Here is a 22,434-nt window from a genome sequence, read left to right as displayed (position 1 = left end):
AAGTAGTTTATCAAAAACTCACTCTTTACGTCATTCGGCGTCGTGCCGGTTTTGTCGTGGATCTTCGATTGGTCATAACTTCTTCGTTATAACTCGGATTTCGACGAGGTTTTCGCCTAAACACTTCTAATGAGATTCTCTACAACATCAAATAATAAAATTTTACTTATTTCAAATTTTATATTTTCTCTAAATTTTCATTATTTGGCTATTAATTGGAATCTAATAAGACTTCCAATATTTTATGAGTGATTATAAACATAGTTTTACTTCATTTCTAGTAAAAACTATCTGTTAGAACTCAACACTCAATTTTATTCACTTTTAATAATAACAATACACAATTTCATAATATGTTACAAACCATCATATATATAATTTAAGAGTTACATTGTTGGATGATACTTGTTTCAAAACAAATTACAATATGATGATAAAATGAGTTTAAAACTGAAGTTTTAGCATCATTTCTCCAAAAGCTGAAGTTTACCTGTATTACTGAATCCCTGAGAAATACAAGTAGATTTGAAAGAATAGACCAGTATTTAAGCTGGTGAGTTCATAAGTATTTAATGTCAATGTTTGCATAAATTTGAATGAATTTGTTTGTAGATGTTTGAAAACTCCTAGAAACTCCCATATTTCCTACTAGTATAAAAGTAGTCTTCTACTAAGACCCGACTGTTTCGAATGTTGTTTTTAAAATTCCAATATTTTTCCATAAGTGTAAGGTAGTTAAAAAGTTCCAAAAATTATTATGCAATAGTGTTTTTCATGCCTAGAATAGTAGATTTATGTATGTAAAAGAATCGCTAAGGCATTAGATAACCCCGTAAATCAACGTGTTTTTTAACACTCTGTGTGAGTTTTATAACAATAATATTGACCCAGACTGCCTGTAACAACGTTCTTCAGGTGTTGGAATGTTATGACGTTTGTCACCCCAGACCTGTCGGTCTAACTGTAGCTAACAGTTCAGGTGCGGGATTGTCAATCCCATATAGATCTATACACAAGTATCACGCTCTCCCTACAAGAGATTATGGTATATAATACAGGACTTTAATTGCATACTCGAAAGTATGTGAAGCTGAATGTCTCACAAAACTTAGCATCAAATAGATTTACGTATGAAAAGTTCATTTGTTTTTGTATATGAAAGTATTTCCTTGATATAGTACTTATAGTATGTAAAATCTCTTGAATATCTAGTAAACTATACCTATTATAGTTTTTCTCAAATGTATGAATCATTGTATGATAAACCCTAGTACAATATGGTATGTAAGTATAACATTTGTAATAACACTATTGAACATTTATACGCCAAAATATAAATAAAGTGTTTGATATTCGTATAACAACATGTTTTTACTGTTAAAGGACAAAATGTTATTGAATAGGTGGTGCATGCGAATGTTTTCATATGATAGTTATGAATCACATATGATTTGTTATATAAAGATAAGTGTAGTAAAAGCTTAATGTTTTCCACACGAGAGTAACTGTGTGTTTACTTGTATTCCCCCCCCCCCCCCCCCTTGAAAGTGTATAAAAGCATTTATAAAGTATTTTGAAAACGTAGTTGTAGGGGTATGAACTCACTTGATAGACAGAAGAAGGTGAAACGAAAACTGAGCAGAACTTCGACTAGGGAAAGTTGAATTTCTCGGGATTCTCGGGAATCTCGGGAGTGAAAAACCTTCCTTTGGAACTTAGATATGAAGACTGGGGCTTCGGGATGGCTTCGGGGGGTTTAAACGCAGAGCTTCGGCACGAGAGAGAGAAGAAATAAGCAATAGAACCCAACACCTTCGGCTGCTATTTATAGCCCTAATTTGGGCGCCACGTCATGGTACACGTCACCACGTCGTGGTGAGGGATTCTATCCTCTTCTGTTGACGAGACGTTTGCTGACGCACCTGGCACCCATCAATCACAATACCACATCGTGGCTTCTTCATCACGTCGTGGGGGGCCTGACAGCCTCGGATTTTGTGTCAAAAACTTGTAAAATTCGTAACTTTCCGCGTACGAGCTCCATTTTTAACGTTCTTTATATCCACGCGTAGGTGAGATTATGCTCTACAACTCTCGTTTAGACTCCGTCGGCAAATTTTGAATTTATTTTTTTATTTTATTTACTTTTATTTATTTTTAATGGGCCTGGACACAAAAAGTCTGTTAAAAATCCATAACTTCTTCATGTGAGATCCGTTCTCGTCAGACTTTATACCGTTGTACTACTGTTGTTGAGATCTTCGATTCTAATTTAGGTTTGTATTGGCTAAAAATCTCTCGATCTCTATTTCGAGTATTTTAGCTGTCTGCTGCTATATTCGGAACTTGGAAAAATCATAACTTTCTCGCACGAAGTCAGATTTGGACGTTCTTTTATATACGCATACGGTCTAATGATATCTACAACTTTCATTTAGATACCTAAGGCTAAATATAATTGTATTGAAACTTTGCGTTTTACGTTTATCAGTATTGCCGGTTTTTACTGCGACTCTTAGATTGGTCATAACTTCTTCGTTATAACTCGGTTTTTAGTGTTCTTTATATTTCTGAAACCCTTGATACGATGTTTATCATTTTAGGTAACCCAATAGAGACTTTTGAACATTCAAATTTTGATGCAAATTTCATTACATTAAAAGAGATTACAATCCTTGACTTCTTAGGTCATTACACCGATTTCGAAAATATCGGGTTGTCACATCAACTCAACAGTTTACCACGTTGTGGCTGTTCTACGACAAAAGAGTCACGAAAAGTCTCTCCACTACGTCGTGGTATGCATGCCACCACGTCCCGTGATCCGTTCAGCACAACTTAATTGATTCAACCCTTAATCCATTAAGCCACATACTCGTATATTCCAAAAAGCTTCCTTAGACTCACATACATAAAAAAATCCTTGCTTTGTGGACATGCACGTCGTGCACTCAAGTTAGGTCAAAATGAGAAGAATAGGGTTAAATCCCATGCACGAAACCATAACTTCATAAAACCTTAGATATGGAGTATATGACCTCATTAGGACCTGAAGGATCAATAAAGTTGCCAAATTTATTGGATCATTCTATTCAAATCAACCTAAACATAAAGAAGTATGGGTTAATTTCTGGTCTTTGGGGAGTGAGGGAGATTGAGGGTAGACAAACCTCGCCGTTACATCCTTTAAATAGGGTCCAAGACCCAAAATCTAGGGTTTTGAGACCTAGTCATCACCACGTCATGACCACTTAAAAAGAATTCAACTCATTAGACGTTGTCACGCTGTAGTAATCCTCCTCCATCACGTCGTGGCCACCAACAATTCACAAAATAAAGCATAAAATTCATACCTAAAAACCGGGTATTACATTTAAAAAAAAAATTAAGAGACAAGAATCATAAAATGATTCATATTTATATAAATGATACAAGTCCAAATCATTTTGAAACACTTAACAAAAGGATGGTATTATATGTATCCCCTCACTAACATAAATAATCAAATAATAAAGGATACATATTATTCTAATCACATGAAATGCAAAACAATTTAAAGGGATTAGCCCAAAAAAAAATTACCATTAACATTCTTGCAATTTCTTTTTTATTATTTTTATTTTTTTAATCGACACATCCATTTCTATATTCTTTTGTCGAATCTACATTTGATTTGGATCGGACCATATCGGATAAAGGCCCACAAAAAGTCGAAAACCCGGTAACCCGAAAAGCATTCTATTAGGGTTTTTATAGCTTGCATTGGTTCTTCTCTTTTAGCGCCTCCGTCTTCCTCCTCTGCAACATATTTCAAAACCCTAGGTCTCTCTCCCTCCTCCTTCTCTATCAAACACACACTCAGATCTATGGATTTACGATTTAACATTGCAATCTCACAATTTTCTATTCGCCATCTTTCTTCTTTTCCTTTTCGCGTGTAAAATCGATCAAAGATTATTAATTTCTGTAACTGTTTTGCAGGTAAGGCGTAAGCGAGAGAGGCATAAAAATGGTCGACAAGACTAAAGGCAGAAAGGAAGAAGTGGTGACCAGGGAGTACACCATTAATCTCCACAAACGTCTCCATGGATGGTACGTATACATTGTAATTCGTATGCTTTTACTATTTTTTTGCAGTGAACTTTTGATATTATGATGCTCGATTCCTTTTTTTTCTCTGTTCGATTCTGTCTCCCAAGTTTTCAAATCCCCTTCATTATCTTCGTCGAGTAATTTCAAGTTTCCATCGTTATTGACTTATGTGCTCGAATAGTTATTGCTATAGGAGTGTTGATTTGGATAACTGGATGCCATTGATTGTTGCTTTACACATTCAATATGGCTAAATTCAAGAGATGAATTAGTTTAAAGGAAGTAGTAGATTGTTAATTTGTTATTGATTGAAGTTTGTTGTTATTTTAACCAGCACTTTTAAGAAGAAGGCTCCGAAGGCAATCAAGGAGATCAGGAAGTTTGCACAGAAAGCCATGGGGACAACAGATGTGAGAGTGGATGTGAAGCTTAACAAATACGTATGGAGTAGGGGAATCAGAAGTGTTCCCAGAAGAGTTAGGGTTAGAATTGCTCGCAAGAGGAATGATGATGAAGATGCTAAAGAAGAACTTTACTCACTTGTTACTGTTGCTGAGATCCCTGCTGAAGGGTTGAAGGGTCTTGGCACCAAGGTTATTGATGATGAAGATTGATTTATTCATCTTGGAATATGTGATTTTTGATATTTGCTACTTTTGTTATGATTTTAGTGTTTTATGTTTTGTTGAGGATTACAAGTTTTTATGTGATGGAAGATTTTCATACTTTGTTTCTTTTGATTTATCTTTAAACCTTTTGAATTCTGTCTTATATTATGGCTAAAAATTTGTTATATCATTTGTTTATTGGGTTTGGGTTTGTTATTTGTTGGATGGTAATGATGCGGTTTATTATTTTTACATATATAGGCAATGATACTTTATTTTTTTTGGGAAAATATCTTATTAGCACAAAAATGATAAGTTCGTTGGCTTAATATGATGTTATTTCATTTTTTTACCAATAATAACAATTTATGTAGATTTGTTTACTCATAATTGTACTTGCATTTTTTGTACACATAATAGTTGTAAGCTTGCAATTATATATTTATATACTCATGATAGTCATCATAATAGCAACATTTGTATTTCTTTACTGTTTGAAAGTTGTTGATTGAGAAATGTTTGTTTGAGTAATAAACTCTGACCGAGAAAGAAAGCATGTTGTTTGATTGAATATTTGATTGAATGTATTGACCGATTAAAAATGACCATTTTACCCTCCTACTGCTAAATAATTATCAAAAGAGTATTTTAGTAACTTTAACAAGGAGACCTATCTTCATCAAGTTGATGTTAATCTAAAACAAAAACATTGATTTTCTAATGGGATTCACATCATTAATTTCATGGAAGATTCCCCAAATCTCCAAGCATACTTTTGTCCATTTGAGATTTGCTTCTTCTGATGACACGATCTACATATCATAAATTAGATTAACAAAGATGTGAATTTGTTGTATCATAGTGCAAGGTATAAATCAAATTAACATAAATCATAAACTCAATTTCAGAAAATCATAAATAACAAAAATCATATTAGACTCCACAAACATTAGATTAACAAAAATAAGAAACAACAATCAACTTCACAAAATCAATTTCAGGAAATAACGAAGTTATCATGTATAATATCATTAAATAACGAAGCTACCTACAATTTTTTTCATTAGAATCCAAAAAATTAGATTTCCGGGAAATCAAAACAATCCGAAGAAGGCACAACGAAGATTGCGATGGGACAGAAGATCCGACGAAGGAAGGAGCAGCGCCAACGACCAGTGATAGAGAGTGTGGAAGAAGTTGCGTCGATGGAGATGCCCAAAATTCCCAAAATTGGATTACCAAACACTTTTTGTCAACAAAAAACATCAATAAAGAGGAATCACATAATTATAGATTTATATAAAATATCATGTTTTTAGAAAAGTTATATTCGTGCTTAATAACAAAAGGTTATATTGGTACTTAATAACAAAAAATTATCAAATACTCAATGGTTTTTAGAAGAGTTATACCGGGCATTTAATAACAAAAAGTTAACAAATACTCGATGATTTCATTATCAATCTGAGAGATAAAGAAAAAGAAAAAAAATTGCCTTAAAGAACATTCAACTGTTTATTTTATGCAAAATATCTTCATCACCTCAATCTAATGTACAAAATTTTGTTGTCTTTAAACCTTAATCTTGATGCAAAATCTTTACACCTTCATACAGAATTGAGCTTCCCATCAAACAAATTCGACAAATCACAGTTCGACACCTGGCGAAAGTTGACAAGTCAACGGGACTTGTAAGAGTACATGTAGTTTCGAAGTTTTTTCACTTCCTCAGATGATTCATTCATAAGATGATCCACATAGAGACCAAATCCAGCTCCACTGCAACAAGAATAAATATTTTGTGTTAAGGTTTTAAAATCAGATAAAACACCAATAGCAAACTACTTCACAAAAATATTTTATTAAAAATGTTTTACTTTGAAAAATTTACCCAATTAAAACAGTAAATATTTTTTAGAGTACCTCAATGGACCAAGAGGAAGCCAGATAATATCCCAACGAAATTTGGCCAACCTACAAACAAGTAAATTTACATTTATACCCTTTTTTTGCTTGTTCTTAATTTAGAAAGAAAGGAAAAAAAAGGGTCATGTTTTAGCTGCTTTTCATGACATCCAGTTTGAGAAAAGAGAAAAAGAAGTTGAGGAATTTATCATTATACTGTTCCCATTAAAATAGGTTTCAATCAAGGGTATTTTGGTAATTATACAAAGAGTGCATGGAAGTGAAAAAGTTATGAAGGGGAAAAAAGGTTAAAATATTTACATAATTACACCCTTCCCATGTACAGTATTTGATGTTAAATCAGGGAGGGGTATTTTGGTAATTATATAAAGAGTGAGAGTGCAAAGCTTGCAAGTATGTGAAAAAAGTTTTGAAAGGGAAAATGGTTGACAAATTTACAATTATAACCTTCCCATGTAAAATAGCTATGGGCATTTTGGTAATCATATGAAGAGTGCAAATCATGCAAGTTTTTCAGGGGAAAAATCAAAATGGGTTTATAAATTTACAATTATACCCTTCCCTTGTAAAGTAGCTAGGGTTATATCAGGGGCATCTTTGGTAATCATATGGAGAATGCAAATCATGCATTGAAGTGAAAAAAGTTTTTGCAGGGAAAAATGGGTTGACAAATTTACGATTATACCCTTCTCATGTAAAAATAGTTAAGGTTAGTTAGATCAGGGTTATTTGGGTCATCATAATCATGAATGGAAGGAAAAAAAAAGCTTTTCAGAGGAAAAACGGGTTGATGAATTTATATTTATACATTTATACCCTTCCCAAGTAAAATAAAACGGTTAAGGTTAAATGAGGGCATTTTGGTAATTATATAAAAAAAAGTGCATCCATACTTGAGCATATTATATAACCAGAACACCGCTAGCAAAACACCAGAGTAGCAAGAGAACCAAAGCCACCACCTATGAGACCGTGAGCAATGAAGCAGGCCAGCAATGGTCATAGCACACACAAAAACCCCAGCCCAGTCTGTCAAAAAGTGGTGAAATGTCTATAATACCCTCACATAACAATCTATAGTTGCAATTTATAATAAAATTAAATAAAAGTAGAGAATATAACCTGCAGCAATCACAATCCATGATTCAATCTCATACATGAAGTAAGCATGGTAACGCTGTAACAAGAAAAAAAAATCATTATTGAATTAAAAAGGTATCAAATGTTACAAAAATTCTTGGGAAAAATATAAAACTCCCATATGTATAACATACCAATTCCCATGGCATTGTTGTTTGTCCATGAATTGAGAAAATGAGAAACGCCATGAAGCAACAAAGCAATCCAGAAAACACACGCTGCAAGAAAAGCACTTTAGGATACAAGTTTGGGAATTCAAAAATAATTGCTTCGAATTGGCATCAAAGAAATTTCAATCAACAAACCAAAACTATGTTGACGAATTTCAATTTGAGCTAAACAAGTTCAAATTTGGAACTCGTAGCGACCAATTCCAGGTTTCCATCAATGGGATTCCATAAAGTATGAACTAAAACTATGTTGAAGTGTTCCAAATCGAGTTATGAGCAAAAGGAGTTCAAATTTTGACCTAAACACGCTCCATTATCAAATTTCATGTAAAAAGCCACTCATCTATGTAGTTATGATTCAGAGTCAACACAATACGATCGTTTTCATGTGGATGTGTAAATTACCCTCCAAAATCGAGATTGTTGAGCTTGAGATCTTTCGAGTGATCTAACCAGCTCCTCCTGCTCTGTGGCATGCTTCTCAATGTAAACAATCAGTAATTCAAAACGAAAAAAAAAAAAGGAAAATTTATGCTTTCATAAACCCTATTTAACAAAATTAGGGAAATCTTAGCGCGATAAAGAGAAAAACTAACCTTCGGTATCGATGGGATGGAAATCGGAGGTCGTCGGAAGGGAGAAATTATCTTCGCTGTCGTCTTCTCCATCAGAACTAACATTCTTCCATCTCCTCGCCAGTCTCTTCATCGTCGACTAAGAAAAGCTTGGCAACTCCAATCCTTCATGTCTCTTTGGTCACAACTCTGCTCACAAGTACTAAACTGATATATTTCAAAAAAATTCCTCGTACTTTTGTTTGTTACACTTGGGCCATAACTTTTCTGGGGATGTTCCGGATATATTTTTTTAGAGTAAATTACAAGGATAGTCCCGATGGTTTGGGGTTACCTTCACGTTTGGTCCCTAACTTTCATTTTTAACTCGGAAGGTCTTCTGTAACTCACCTACAATAACTCGCCTACTCCCTTATTTAACTTTCCATATGTTTTGTGGTTAGAAACAATGTTTTAAAAATCGGTTTTTTAGTTGAACCGATATGGTGACCGGTTCCCGGCTCAACTGGTTCGACCGTCGGTTCAATCGGTTTCTATAATTTTCATCTTTTGTTCTATTTTCCTATAAACACATAGACATCCATAAGTTTAAACATAAAAATAAACTTAAATACAAGTTGAAGATCAATCCAAATATATTAATAACATATAATCGTAAGTTTTACATCAATCAATGTAGATCAAAAATAAAATAAAGTATAATAAGGAAATAAAAATATAATTTTAGATAAATACAAATGCATTAAAAAACTTTAAAACATTTATCATGTGTTTTTATTCAAAAAAATCTAAATAGATGTGAAAAAAACTAAAGTTTGTTACGAAAATGATTCATTTTCATGTGTTTTTATTTTATTTAACCGATTTAATTTAACCGTTTTGATCGGATTTTTGTAAAAATCGACCGGTTTATTCCGGTTCGAAAATAAACATAAAATCGGTGCTAGTTGAACCGCTCCCTTCTCCGGTTTCCGATCCAACTGGTTCTATCTGCCGGTTCAAACTAGTTTTTAAAATGTTGGTTAGAAACCCCGACGTGACTATTATGTTAGGGGTAATTTTGTCCTTTCACAATTCACTTTATTAGTGCTAATTAGAAGTTGAAGAGTTTACGATCGTCCCACTCTCACCACATATCCAACACTAGAACGAACACACACACACACACAAATTGATTAGAGAAAAAAACCCTCTCGTCATTTACTCACAAAAACCCTAATCATCGTCAAAAGCCTTCTCTGCAACGACAATCAATGATGACGACTTGGAATTTAGTTGATACAATGGATGAAACAGAGGTTTGATGCCAATATGGTAAGCGCCCACACATTATACCTATTTTGTAATCGATGACAATGACTTTAGTTTTTATGGTTTTATATGTTCAACAACAGATCATCCTACAAATTTCTGTATCATACTGTACCATGTTGGAAAGTTTACCGATTTCCCAGGAAGAAAGTATCGCAGGGGAAAAGCAACATTATGTTGGTTTACCGGATATTGAAACCTTCTTTGTGCACGATATTGAAGAGATGACGCGTCGTCTTCTATACATTGATGTTGATGTGCAACATGAGATCTACTATCATTTTCAGAGACCAAATGGTGATTTGGATTTTGATCTATTTGCTTTAGCTTGTGATGATGATGTTTGGCATCTAGCTACATATGTTGGTCAACATAAGGTAATAGAGGTGTATAAAGAGCATGAGCTATTAACAACATTTTAGTTGGTTGACATATCTACCTCATGCTCATGATTTTCTTCATTTACCCATGAATAAAGCCACACGTTAGCCCCTAAAGTTTTCAATAGCATCAATTAGCACAAACTAAGGATATAACAGAAAATCACCACAAAAGGTTGATAATTTAATAACTGTAAAGGGTAGGCATAAAATAGTCTACTAGGGTTTCTCTTTATCATTAAAGTTCGTATAATACCTACAGCACTACAATTGCATTTCACCATAATTAATTTTGTGGATCTTTAATTTTCCCGCAATAAGAATAATAGAGGAGAATAGGATAATGAGAAAAAACGATTGAAGAAAGAAGGGAGGAGAACGATTTTCAAGTCCGTTGAATTGTGAAAGTACAAAATTACCCCCAACATTCTAGTCACATGGGGGGGGGGGGGGTTTCTAACCACAAACAGGTGGAAAAGTAAATGAAGGACTAGGCGGGTTGCACATTTCAATACTAGGGACATTCTGAGTTAAAAATAAAAGTTAGGGACCACGAGTGAAGGTAACCCAAACCACAGGGACTGTCCGTGTAATTTACTCTTTTTTTAGGACAACTAGATATTTTATAAAAATATAATTACTGAGCAAGGAACTAGCAACAAATTAATTACAAGACTAATTAAAAATCATATGCTACCTAGTAGTATAGCACCCCAACAAGATAAAGGACCAATGACCGAACAACAGTCTGACCAATGTATATCCATAGCTGAGACGAGCGTTGATATGGCAACAACCAAAAGAAAAGATGGAACCAAGTCGAGATGTGCTTGAGCCTAAAGTAATGTCAAAGTGCCAAAAGTACCTTGCCTAATTCCGACAAGAGATCATTTGTCACTTACGGTTACATGGAAACACACGATAGAGGCACATAAATGGTATAAGGCGAAAAAGTTTGTCCCCTCATCAAGACTATAAATACCTCATTAATAGGAGGTATCTCCAAGTAACAATTCATTCCCAGTCTAGCTCTTATACACTCTCTTAAGTAAAACGCCCTTAACTTAGGCATTAAAGAGAAATCTCGCACCACACCCTTGAATTACGTATGACCATAACTCTTCCTTTGTGATTAACATGCCTTGAAGCACTCCATTCAAGCAAGAAAACTCTAGCTCCAAATCCATCACATCCTAGACCTCTCCCTCCAAGACTTGGTTAAATCATTGGCTTAATCCATTACTGATTACTACTATGATCATGAAAATTTGGTGACAAGAAAACATGTGATGCTAATCCAAGACACATGCATCTAGGGAAGTATAAGTAGGCTTAAAATTAGTAGTGTGATGAATAAAAGCACATATGCAGCCTCAGAAACCAAGCAGTTGGTTCACTTCAGATAGATTCTTGATCCTTGAATAAATTTGGTCCTCTATCATGCTAGTATCCTCATTGAGTTCATTCATAATTTGCTGCAGATCACCTTCTGGTAGAAATTCATGGATTGGAGCATCCAAAAAGCGGATTGTCAATGAAAGTCCTGAAACATTTTATGTAATCCATGTATAAAACAAGGGACTTTGTAAACAGTTTTTGAGTTGCCTTAATAGAAGCGGCGTATCTGTCAGGACCTCCGACGACGACAACTACGTCGTTCTCATCAGATCCTAACATGAATCCTCTTGTGAAATTAGATGAAAGATAGAAGAATGGAAACGATGTTTGTGATTTAGATCTTAGGAACCGAGCAAAGTCTAGAAAATTCCATCAATTTTATATCGGTGTAATATTGAACATTATGAACAGATAGTGATCAATGAAATCTGATGATTGTAGACGAGTAAATCAACAAAGCCACTTTGATTGATGTTCTTTGTCACACCCTAAAACCAAGAACAGCGGAAACGTTCTGGGGCGGAGGACGTCATGTACAATATCACAACAATGAAAAGTAGTAAACAAGCAACAACATCATCCATTGCATTAATAATATAATTATTATACAAATATGTTTTGTCAAATTTTGATAAACACTAAAACATAAATCAAAATGAAAGATAAGTCTTGAACAAGCTCCATCTTCCTTTCTCCTTGCATCGGTACTTGTCTATGATGACCTGAGGATACAAGTAATTTTGAAAGAGAGTATCAGCTTTAAAGCTGGTGAGATCATAAGTATTAATGTGTCTTAATTTGTAAAACTTATAATTTAAGACTTGACATTGTTTTGAAAGAAAGCACGTATAAGTATGAAAATGTTTGTAGAACAACTGTAAATGTTTGAAAAGCCCTAGGAATCCCTATAATTCCTACTATTATAAAATGGAGTCTTCTACTAAGACCTAACTGCTCTGAATGTAGCCTTCTACCAAGACCCGACTATGTTACTATTATTATTATAAGAAATTGTATCCTTTGGTACTAGGATACTCAAATATAATTCACCTCATTGGTTATGTGAATGAGTCACAAAATAAAGGTAATAATACAACCAACCTAAGTATTTCCCTTTGGTACTAGGGTACTAACAGTGTTAACTTAGGACATCCGTAGATGTACATTTACCTCTGTTGCTAACAGTTGGGTGTAGGAATAGTTAATCCCTTAAAGTATACCTGTAATGGTATCAACCGTTGACATCCGTGGATGTGCTTTTACCTCTATAGCTAACAGAGATTCTAGGAATGGTCAATCCCGCAACGTATCCTTTGGTACTAGGATATTAAATCCAATCTATCTCGTCTATTATGTGATTGTATCACAAGGTAAAGATAAGAATGAGGATTTTATAACATAATCTATACATATAAAATGTAATGTTAAATCGCCATGTGTTATCTATGTAAACGTAATCATGTAAATGTACTTATGTAATTGTACTCATGTAAATGTAATCATGTAAATGTACTAGCTGTAACATGTGTTCTCTCTCTATCTAGCAAGTATTGACTCATGAATGAACTGACTCATTGTATGATATCGCGTTCTACTAATAGTTCTAGTATCTTCCTAACTACCCATATGGTAGTTTACTAGTAATCTAACTGGTAAGTATGAACATGGATGTATACCCTTGCTACCCAAGGGCATATGATGAACTGGAAGGACCTTTTATGACTATATATGTACACATGATATATAACTAATATTTAAACGACCTTCGGACGAATACCCGATATCCCACCAGACCACATCTCAAGCGCGAAAAGGAAATAGGGTGGATATCCTTCCTAAGTCTTTTAAACATTTCTTATATAACTATACATATAGAGGCATGCAATTTATAATATAAAAGCATAAATAAGTTTTGTAAGACATTTGAAACATAAATATTATTTTAAGAAAAGATCGACTTGATGTCAATCTATAAAACAATTTGTAGGCATAAGTTTGATAAAACAGTTTAAGTATAAGGAAACATTTGTTTGAAACGTAGTTGTAAATAAGTTTGAAAGGTAATGTACATAGTAAGATGCACAGTGTAATAAGGAGTTTAAAACATATAAAATGTTTATAAAAATCATTTGAAGGAAACTGTTTGGTAAAACGGCTAATGAGTAGCCAAATCATTTGAATGTTGTATATTAATCACATGTGATTGAGTTAATAAGTAGCATAATTCTACTTACTAATCACATGTGATTGACATAATAAGTAGCATGATTCTACTTGTATCCCCCCCATAAAACATTTAAAAATAGTTTAAAACATTAGTTAAGGGGTATGAACTCACCTGCAGTAAGTGACAGGAATTGAACGGACTGTTATTGTACGGAAGGATCAGACAAGTGCTTGGTGTCAAGTGAAGACTTAGACACACACAATGATCCTAATTACATATGAAAACATATGTATATAAATAATTAGTGAATATAACACTAATTATATAAGTATAAACATTTAAATGCGAGGAAAACACTTTTGGTCAAGTGCTAGGAGGCTAATGGGTTGCAACAAAGGAGTGCAATGCCCCTAATGGGAGTTTAAGGTCTAATGACCATGTTCTTTGGAGTTTACGGCCCAGGGGAGTAAACTCTTGGCCGTAAACTCTCAACCAAGGCTCTAAATGAAGCTTAGAATTATTACAACTCATGTGGTGAATTGTTTCAAGGCTATAACAAGTGTTTAGGTGCCATATTAACTCCTTTGGGGAGTTTACAGCCCAGAGACCATATTCCCTTGGAGTTTACGGCCGTAAACTCCCTTGGGAGGGTCATTATGGTGTTTTCAAGTCTCTTAATTAACTAGGAACTAAACTAGGCTTTTGTACTTGTCTTTATAAGAGCTTATGGCACCATTTGGCACCATTTTATGGAGTTTACGGCCCTAGGACCTTTTGGGCCGTAAAATCCCTTACTCTTGGTGTTCTAAGGGTGTTAACTAGTCCAAAACTCATTTAGGTACATGCCCAAATTGGTCTCTTGGCTTAAGGAAGGAGTTAGGGTGTCATTTGACCCCTTTATAGGTGTTTAAGGCCCAAGAGTTTTTCTTGGCCGTAAACTCCTTTTTCCTTGTGATTTCTTATGTTTGCTAGGTTATAAACACTTTAGGGTACATGTTCTAATTTAATCTTAAGCCTTAGGAAGTGTTTCAAAGCATTTTGGCACCTAAAACATGGAGTTCACAGCCTAAGAAGCTCCTTGGCCGTGAACTCACTTCTAGCCATGATTCCTAATTGTTTTGTGGTCTAAAGCATGAATTGGAGACTTCTAGTTCGAGTTCTAAAGCTTTGAGGGTCATTGGAACCCTTTAGGACCTTAAAATGGAGTTTACTCCCCAAGAACGTTCTTGGGCAGTAAACTCCCGAGTCTAGTCGTTTTAATATGTAATTGATGTTTCTAAACATAATCTAAGCTATATAACATAACTAGATCGAAGTACTCACAATTTGGGATAAAAACCCGAAGATCCGTGAGAGAGAATTTTGACTTTTCTCTAAATGGAATTCAACAAATGAACCAATTTGGTTCAGAATTCTATTTATAGTCCTGAGATATTTTTGGCAGAAAATATTTTTATTCCTGGAACGAACCCTAATGTCTTAGAGTATTGGAATAATAGTGTTGCACAAAACCCTAGTGCATCCACTCTCCTAATATCTCCTTAAGTGAAAAATCCTGAAAACTGCCAAACTTATACTCGAAATCTGAGTTTACACTGTAACTGATCTACTTCTATTGGCTTGATATGGTTTGTTCATAATGGAAATTTCGGGTTGTCACATTCTTTCCAATTCTACAATAATGACCAAGGAAGGTGAGACATCGATGATGTGTTAGGTCGTATCGACATCAACAAGATTAGATACTCAACACGACAGTGAGAATATTTCATGAAAAGCGCATAGGAGCTTTGATGATCGGCGATATAGAAGCTTTGATCATTAGAGGATTTCAAATTTCATATCAATTGATGATTATTGGAGATGAAAGTTGAATCGATTATGCATCCACAGTGTCAATGAAGAGCGTGAACGATGATGCGACATAATCCGTAGACAAGACGACGAAAGGAGGAAGGAAGGAAACGACGCTGAATATTTCATGAATCACGATCTTGAAGGCCATTGTAGGCAGAAGTCATCGACAGAGTATAGTGGTCGTCAGAGGGAAAATCATGAGAGGGGGGGAGAGGGAGGGAGAATGAGATCTGTGATTTTAGGATATTATTAAACTAAATTTGTGTTTCCTATAATACCCTTGCCTTTTTAATTTAAGATACCCCCGCCCCTATAAAATTGTATTTATTTACAAAAATGCCACAAATGATCTTGATCTTCTGTTTTTTTATCTGACGTACCACTTTTAATTCTCGGGTTCTCGGGAAACTATGAGTTCTCAAATGATCCTCTCTCTCTCTCTCTCTATATATATATATATATATATATATATATATATAGGGTTAGATTATTTTGTTTTTGTATTGTGTGCCCATGTAAATGATTGTAGGCCAATCATTTGTGGTAATTTAAGAAAGTGATTTTGTTTTTAAATTAAATAGAAAAAAAATCAAATAAATGAGCTTTAATCAATTGACCGGTCAATTAAGGGTAGAATGGTATTTTGCCCCGTCATTTAATTAGGAAACGGTGGATAACTATGGAAGTGATCAACCGATGATCCCAAATATCTCGCATACTCACAAAATCAAGAACCCAAATCCTTAGGAGGTTGAAAAACATTCTGATTTATTGTAATCAGTCTTCAAAATCGGAAGATCGTTTGAAGGTTTTTCTTATAAGTATCGACATTTAACCCTAGAAGACGGAATCGACATTTGGGGCTTATATTAATGGTATTCTGCAACAATGAGGAGCACACGATCCAGTTCATTCAAGTCAAAGTTCAAGAACACAGTAGAAACGACGTTGAATCTTGAAGATGACAATTATGATGTCGTTGTTGAACCTAAAGGTAACAATTTTGTTGTGGTATTTAATGTTTATTTAGTTCAAAAAATGTAGTAGACTTTAGGAAGTGTATTTGAAATCATTTATGCATGTATGATTTATGGTCTGGAAGAAAAATGTGTCATTTTTTGGTATTTTCTTAAGAATCATTACTGTTAAGTGAAGTATGCGTTGAATTTTGAATATTATGGTACAATGAAATCACTGTGTTTGTTATTCTGACAGAATGTTCTGTTTATATGAACCTGACCGTGGTTGTTATTCTGCTAGAATGACTCTACTTGTTTCACTGGTTAAAATTGTAAACTAAATTACTTTATTTAAATAGTTAGTTAGCATTTTATACAGGTTTTAAATTCTATTGGAATCACAGTTTGTATATGATTAATGACTTAAACTGAAAAAATCGTAGTTCTTGTTTGTGGAATAAGTTTACATGTTTCATATTCTAATAGAATGTTCTGTGTATGTTTACAACTATCTTTCTAGACATTACCGAAACAATGGTAATGATATACTTGAATAAAACGGAATCAATTACTAGCTTCTTGATAACCTTGTGACTTCCCCTGATCCAAGCGTGAGTCCTGTGCTTCCGGTAGTATAGATCTCTACTACCATTCACACCTACTCATACTCGTCCCAAGTATTGTCTCGCAGTTAACCAAGTCACCATTCATAAATCATATCATCATTCAACACATCAGATAACAAAACTAGGATTTATATTAATTCTTGAAACTATTACACAAAAGTTCAAGTTCACCCTATACTATGCCTCTAACAGGCTATGCTTCCTGATACAGACTTTACCGACTTTATATATTAATATGAAGTCTTCATCCTTTAACCCTCCCATCCCTTTCTGCTTCGTTGAGGAACATGTTGAATGCCCTTGGCTGTGGAGGTGTGTTTTTCTGTGGGCAGTCTTTAGAAATATGACCTTCTTCATTACACCTATAGCACATCTTCTTGTTAGGTGTGCACTTGTTGGCATAGTGCCCTGTCTTCCCACATTTGTAGCAAGTCATCTCCTCGCTACATTTCCCAAAGTGTTTCTTCTTACACTTCTCACACCACTTAGCCTCATCTCTTCCCCCAGATTTCGAGAATTTACTTTCTTTGTCGATTATTGAAGATCCTTCACGCTTCCTTTTCTCTCCAACTTCAGCCCTTTCCAGACCCTTTTCTTTTATTTGGGTCTCAACATTTTTGGCTGCCCAGATGGCGGCTTTCAGAGTGGTTGCTTGTTTGACTATCGGACCAAAGTCCGCTGGTAATCCATTGGCAAACTTGTTGACCTTGGAAAGTTCAGTCGGAATTTGGTACGGAATAAGCTTCATCTTCTCCGTAAAGCTCGTAGCGTATTCAGTAACGCTCAATTTTCCTTTCTTCAGATTTTGGAACTCATTGTTGATTTCCAGAAGATCCTGCTCAGAGCAGTATTGCATTTTTATTTGCCCCACGAACTCTTCCCAAGACATCTTGCTAGCTTCCCCCTTGGGCATTGAACCAGCCAGTAACTTCCACCAGCTCAATACTCCAGATTTTAACAGAGGGATTGCAAGAGCGGTCTTCTGTCTGTTGCTACACTCGCAACTTTCAAACATTGTCTCCATCTCGGAGATCCAGTCCATGACTTGCACCGGTGTCGGGCTCCCAGAAAGACACGGTGGTTTGGATGCCATGAAATCCTTGTACTTGCATCCACGTCCATCATTTCCTCTATCCTGGTTGTTTTGGCGAACTATTGGTGGGTTGGCTTGACCAACGGTCCCACTATAGTTTCCTCCTTCAGAATGCCCTCCATTTACTTCGGGCTCTTCTACTCGAATTGACAATTCCTCGCGATTTTGTCTGATCAGACGTCTAGTTTCTTCCATCTGATTATTCAACATTGCCTGGATCATCACTTGAACTCCGGCCATTGTCATTGGTTCAGGCGCTGCTGCCACAACAGGTATTCGTTCAATTACTGGTACTTGATTCCTGTTCTCATCAGCATTTCCAACTCCACTCCTCGTTCTCACCATTTTTGATCTATACACCGAATATGGTGAAATTAGATCCTTAATCACGATAGATATTCAAATCATCCTTATCACTCCGAAACGTTTATATGCTAGTTCTAATATCGTAGACGTACGCTTAGAATCCTATACACATAAGGTTTCCAGATCCGGTCGGTAACAGACCATAGATCCGAGCAAATAATGTCATATACGGCAAACATATAACAATTAGCACATAATAGCATTTCAGGCAATTTTCCTAAAATAAAATAGTGCCTGTGTCAATTTAGGTGTACTACCTAAAATATAATGGACACACTCAACTCGCAATCATTGCTTAGCATTCTAAGTTTAAGTCTAGAAATAAATCCACATTCCTAGTTCGCTTAAACTAATGCTCTGATACCAACTGTGACATCCCCAATTTCACGGCCAGAAAAGACCGATTTGTTTATGCTTTGTTTTCAAAATCAGAGTGATCGTTTAAAGAAAACGGTTGCGGAATTTGTTCCCAAAATAAAATATGATAACCATTTTATCAAAACATTTCTCGAAAAGAATTTATTTTTTTATTAAATAATAAAACCTCGGGATGTCATGTTCGTTACAGACCAAAAGCATAAACAACATAAAATAGACCTTACAATAGTTATTCAACTACTGATCTATAATCCAAAATCTCTCGTCAAGTCCGCCGACTTATACTCTTGTGTCATTACCTGTAATGAAAAGAAAACTGAGTGGGTCAGGCTTGGGAGCCTGGTGAGCATATAGGGTTTTCAACCCACAATAATACATTTGTTATATTCAATTATCAAACAATCAACCCAAATACCCATCCCCATTATCTTCTTAAGGTTTCACCCTAAGAACCAACTATCATTCATTCACTTATTCCTAAGGAATCGGCACAAAATCCATTGCTGCCAAAGTTTATCTATCGAGTACTAAATCCATAGTTTATCAGACGCTAACTCCATAGTCGTCGGGGTTTACTCAAGCGATGCTAACTCCATAGTCACCAAGGTTCACTTAACAAGCGCTAACTCCATAGTCGCCAGGGTTTACTTAACAAGCGCTAACTCCATAGTCGCCAAGGTTCATCAAATAGGCACGAAGTCACATCGTCGCCAAGGTTTATACAAAAGGCGCTAACTCCATAGTCACCAAGGTTTATCTAATAATAGGCGCTAACTCCATAGTCACCAAGGTTTATCTAACAGTAGGCGCTAACTCCATAGTCACCAACTATCCCATCTACCCTTGTTCTACCCAACAATTTTGTAGATATAAATACTTACACCGTTTAAATCATTTAACACCTGTATAAAACTCCAATTTCCATGTCCATCTCAAATAGACAAATAACATATAAACACATAGCACGTATTTCATAACAAATACTTCATATTGATGGGTTAGAAGAAAGCAACTACACACCCACACATATAAACAACAATATACTTAATACACTCAAACCATACTTGTATTATTATCGTGTTTATGAAAGGTAGTATACACTCACTTGATCAGAAGATGATCGGACAGCACTACGACTTGCAGAAGTAGTAATCCACCGCAGATCTGGAAGATCTCCACAAAAATCGAACTTCTCGCGGGCAGAGCTTCGGCTCGGGAACCGCACTTCTCGGGATCTTCGGGATCTCAGGACTTGCCTCAGGGCTAGAGAATAATACCGGGGCGTCGGGGTATTTCTGGCACGCAAAACGATGCAAAACGGGAGAGAGAAAAGAAGAAATTGGCAATTGGGTCGGCTGCCCTCGCATCCTATTTATAGGAGGCTGGAGCCTCGGAGTACGCGGGGCGTACTGGTCCGAAAAACGTCACTGCGTGCGTCATCCGAAGCCACTTGCTGCGAATGTCGACACTTCGGAGTACGCGGGGCGTACTCGAGTACGCGGCGCGTACCTCGGATCAGACCGGTGACTCCTTCGGATAATGTTTCCGAATTTCCTTTTAAATTTAAATACAAATTGATTAATAAACTTCGGAAATTCATATCTTCTTCATACGAACTCCGTTTTCGACGTTCTTTATATCCACGCGAAGGTGAGACTACGCTCTACAACTTTCGTTTAGACTCCGTCGGCTAATTTTGACTTTTATTTTTATTATTTATTTTTAATAGGCCGCGACAGAAAACTTCGTTATAAATTCATAACTTCTTCGTTTGACGTCCGTTCTCGCCTAACTTTTTATCGCTTCGATACCAACAACGAGATCTTCGATTCTCGTTTAGATTGCTAAGGCTAAATATCGCTCTAACGTAAATTCACTTTTTACGTCGCGCTGTGTCGTGCCGGTTCTGTCGCGAAACTTCGACAGGTCATAACTTCTTCGTTATAACTCGGATTTTGGCGTTCTTTATATGCACAGAAACCTTGTAACATATACTACAACTTAGTTATGATTATTCATCCTAAATAATCTTCTATCAAAAAGTCATTTTTGACTCTTATTGTCTCTAGATTGACTAGCCCTGATCTACGGGCGTTACAATATGTGTCACCTATTATATTTCTATAATTTTAAAATGAATGTATTCAGATTGATTTTATACATAATTTTTGTCACAGGGATGAGATTTGGGACATTGGAACAGGACATTTGCTGCACCGGGGTTTTGCATATCAATTCAATCATGGAATGTTTTTGCATTCTTAAATTATTGATTGTTGGGCTGCGTTTTTAAATAAAATGGAGAACTACAAGGATGAATCATCGCTTTCGAGATTTTTCTTCGATACAACTATTGTGGTATGAATTTATTATGTAAATTAATTTTTAATTCAAATATATTCTTGAAGAATAAATATTGATGTTGATGTGGGTTTTTTCAGACAAAAGATATATTGAATGAGCTAAAGTCGGAAGATATGAAATATAGGCTTTTTGCTACTTTATTGCGAATCTACGCTAAGAAATTTGATGTGAAGCCAAGTTTTAGAGATGTTGCACTTGTAAGTTTATTTAAGAAATGTAATATTTGTGGCATCAATTAATATTAACTTAACTTCTTCTTTTCATGTGTACAAGGTTTTCTTCCCAATAGTTGATGATGGAAAGTATTACTTACTCATCTTTGATCTAAGATCAAGTTTGTACTACATAGTAGATCATGTGAAGAGAACAGGGACTTTGGAAAGAAAGTATGGCATGTTACCAAATGTAACACCGTAAAATTCAAAACAATTTTTTCGCATTTATAAAAAAACATAATTCATTTAATATTCATAAAAACATCATTGTCCTAAACTTAATTCATGCCAAATAAGAATCCCAAGATCTCATAATATATAAGTCCCGTGCGTGTGTACAGATCAAGCCGGCGCCTTCCCACGGTCATCACTAGTACCTGAAACAATAACACCAAACATTGTAAGCACAAAGCTTAGTGAGTTCCCCAAAATACCACATATAACACATATTAGCCACTCGAGGCTATAACTCTGTGGGTCCGTGCACCCAAACTCTGTGAACCCTCAGGTTCTAACTCTGTAAACATGCACAGCATAAATCACATAGAATAATGCAGTGCAACACATAACACATATATAGCATACAAACACTGTATCACATAACTCTAGTTACCTACTCAAGGTAAAGTATAGTGAGAAGACTCACCTCGCGTATCTCGATAACTCGCAAATCCCTGAAATCACTCGTGATCGATCTCCCGAGCTATAATCCTCCTATATTACAATATATCTCTAATTAACACTTTCACAACTAAGGTTGACTAACCCTGTCAAGTCAACACTGGTCAACTCTGGTCAACGGTCAACTT

The 22,434-nt window shown here is 35.3% G+C and overlaps 2 protein-coding genes across 3 annotated transcripts; one reads left to right on the top strand and one right to left on the bottom strand.

Moving 5' to 3' along the window:
• The first annotated feature begins 3,691 nt into the window (after positions 1 to 3,691).
• Positions 3,692 to 4,817, top strand: LOC145063015 (large ribosomal subunit protein eL31). Its single transcript, XM_079010617.1, has 3 exons — positions 3,692 to 3,822; positions 3,982 to 4,092; positions 4,427 to 4,817. Exons 2-3 carry the CDS (start codon positions 4,010 to 4,012, stop codon positions 4,704 to 4,706), a joined length of 363 nt encoding a protein of 120 aa, XP_078866743.1. The 5' UTR covers positions 3,692 to 3,822; positions 3,982 to 4,009; the 3' UTR covers positions 4,707 to 4,817.
• A 1,316-nt stretch (positions 4,818 to 6,133) lies between these two features.
• On the bottom strand, positions 6,134 to 8,711 carry LOC145063181 (histone-lysine N-methyltransferase). Of its 2 annotated transcripts, none has more exons than XM_079010767.1 (7): positions 8,533 to 8,711; positions 8,342 to 8,403; positions 7,901 to 7,984; positions 7,749 to 7,803; positions 7,520 to 7,655; positions 6,624 to 6,674; positions 6,134 to 6,479 (listed from the first exon to the last, which is right to left on the bottom strand). In XM_079010767.1, the coding sequence occupies exons 1-7, from the start codon at positions 8,642 to 8,644 to the stop codon at positions 6,380 to 6,382; spliced, it is 600 nt and encodes a 199-aa protein (XP_078866893.1). In that variant the 5' UTR covers positions 8,645 to 8,711; the 3' UTR covers positions 6,134 to 6,379. The 2 variants fall into 2 exon arrangements, with proteins under 2 accessions (XP_078866893.1, XP_078866894.1); XM_079010768.1 differs by having other exon boundaries at positions 8,342 to 8,398; positions 8,533 to 8,685.
• Between the last annotated feature and the right edge of the window lie 13,723 nt (positions 8,712 to 22,434).

The sequence above is a fragment of the Lactuca serriola genome, chromosome 7, assembly GCF_051521515.1.
Source record: "Lactuca serriola cultivar US96UC23 chromosome 7, Lser_US96UC23_V15, whole genome shotgun sequence".
NCBI classification, from domain to species: Eukaryota; Viridiplantae; Streptophyta; class Magnoliopsida; order Asterales; family Asteraceae; genus Lactuca; species Lactuca serriola.
This window is presented reverse-complemented; position numbering and strand designations above follow the sequence as displayed.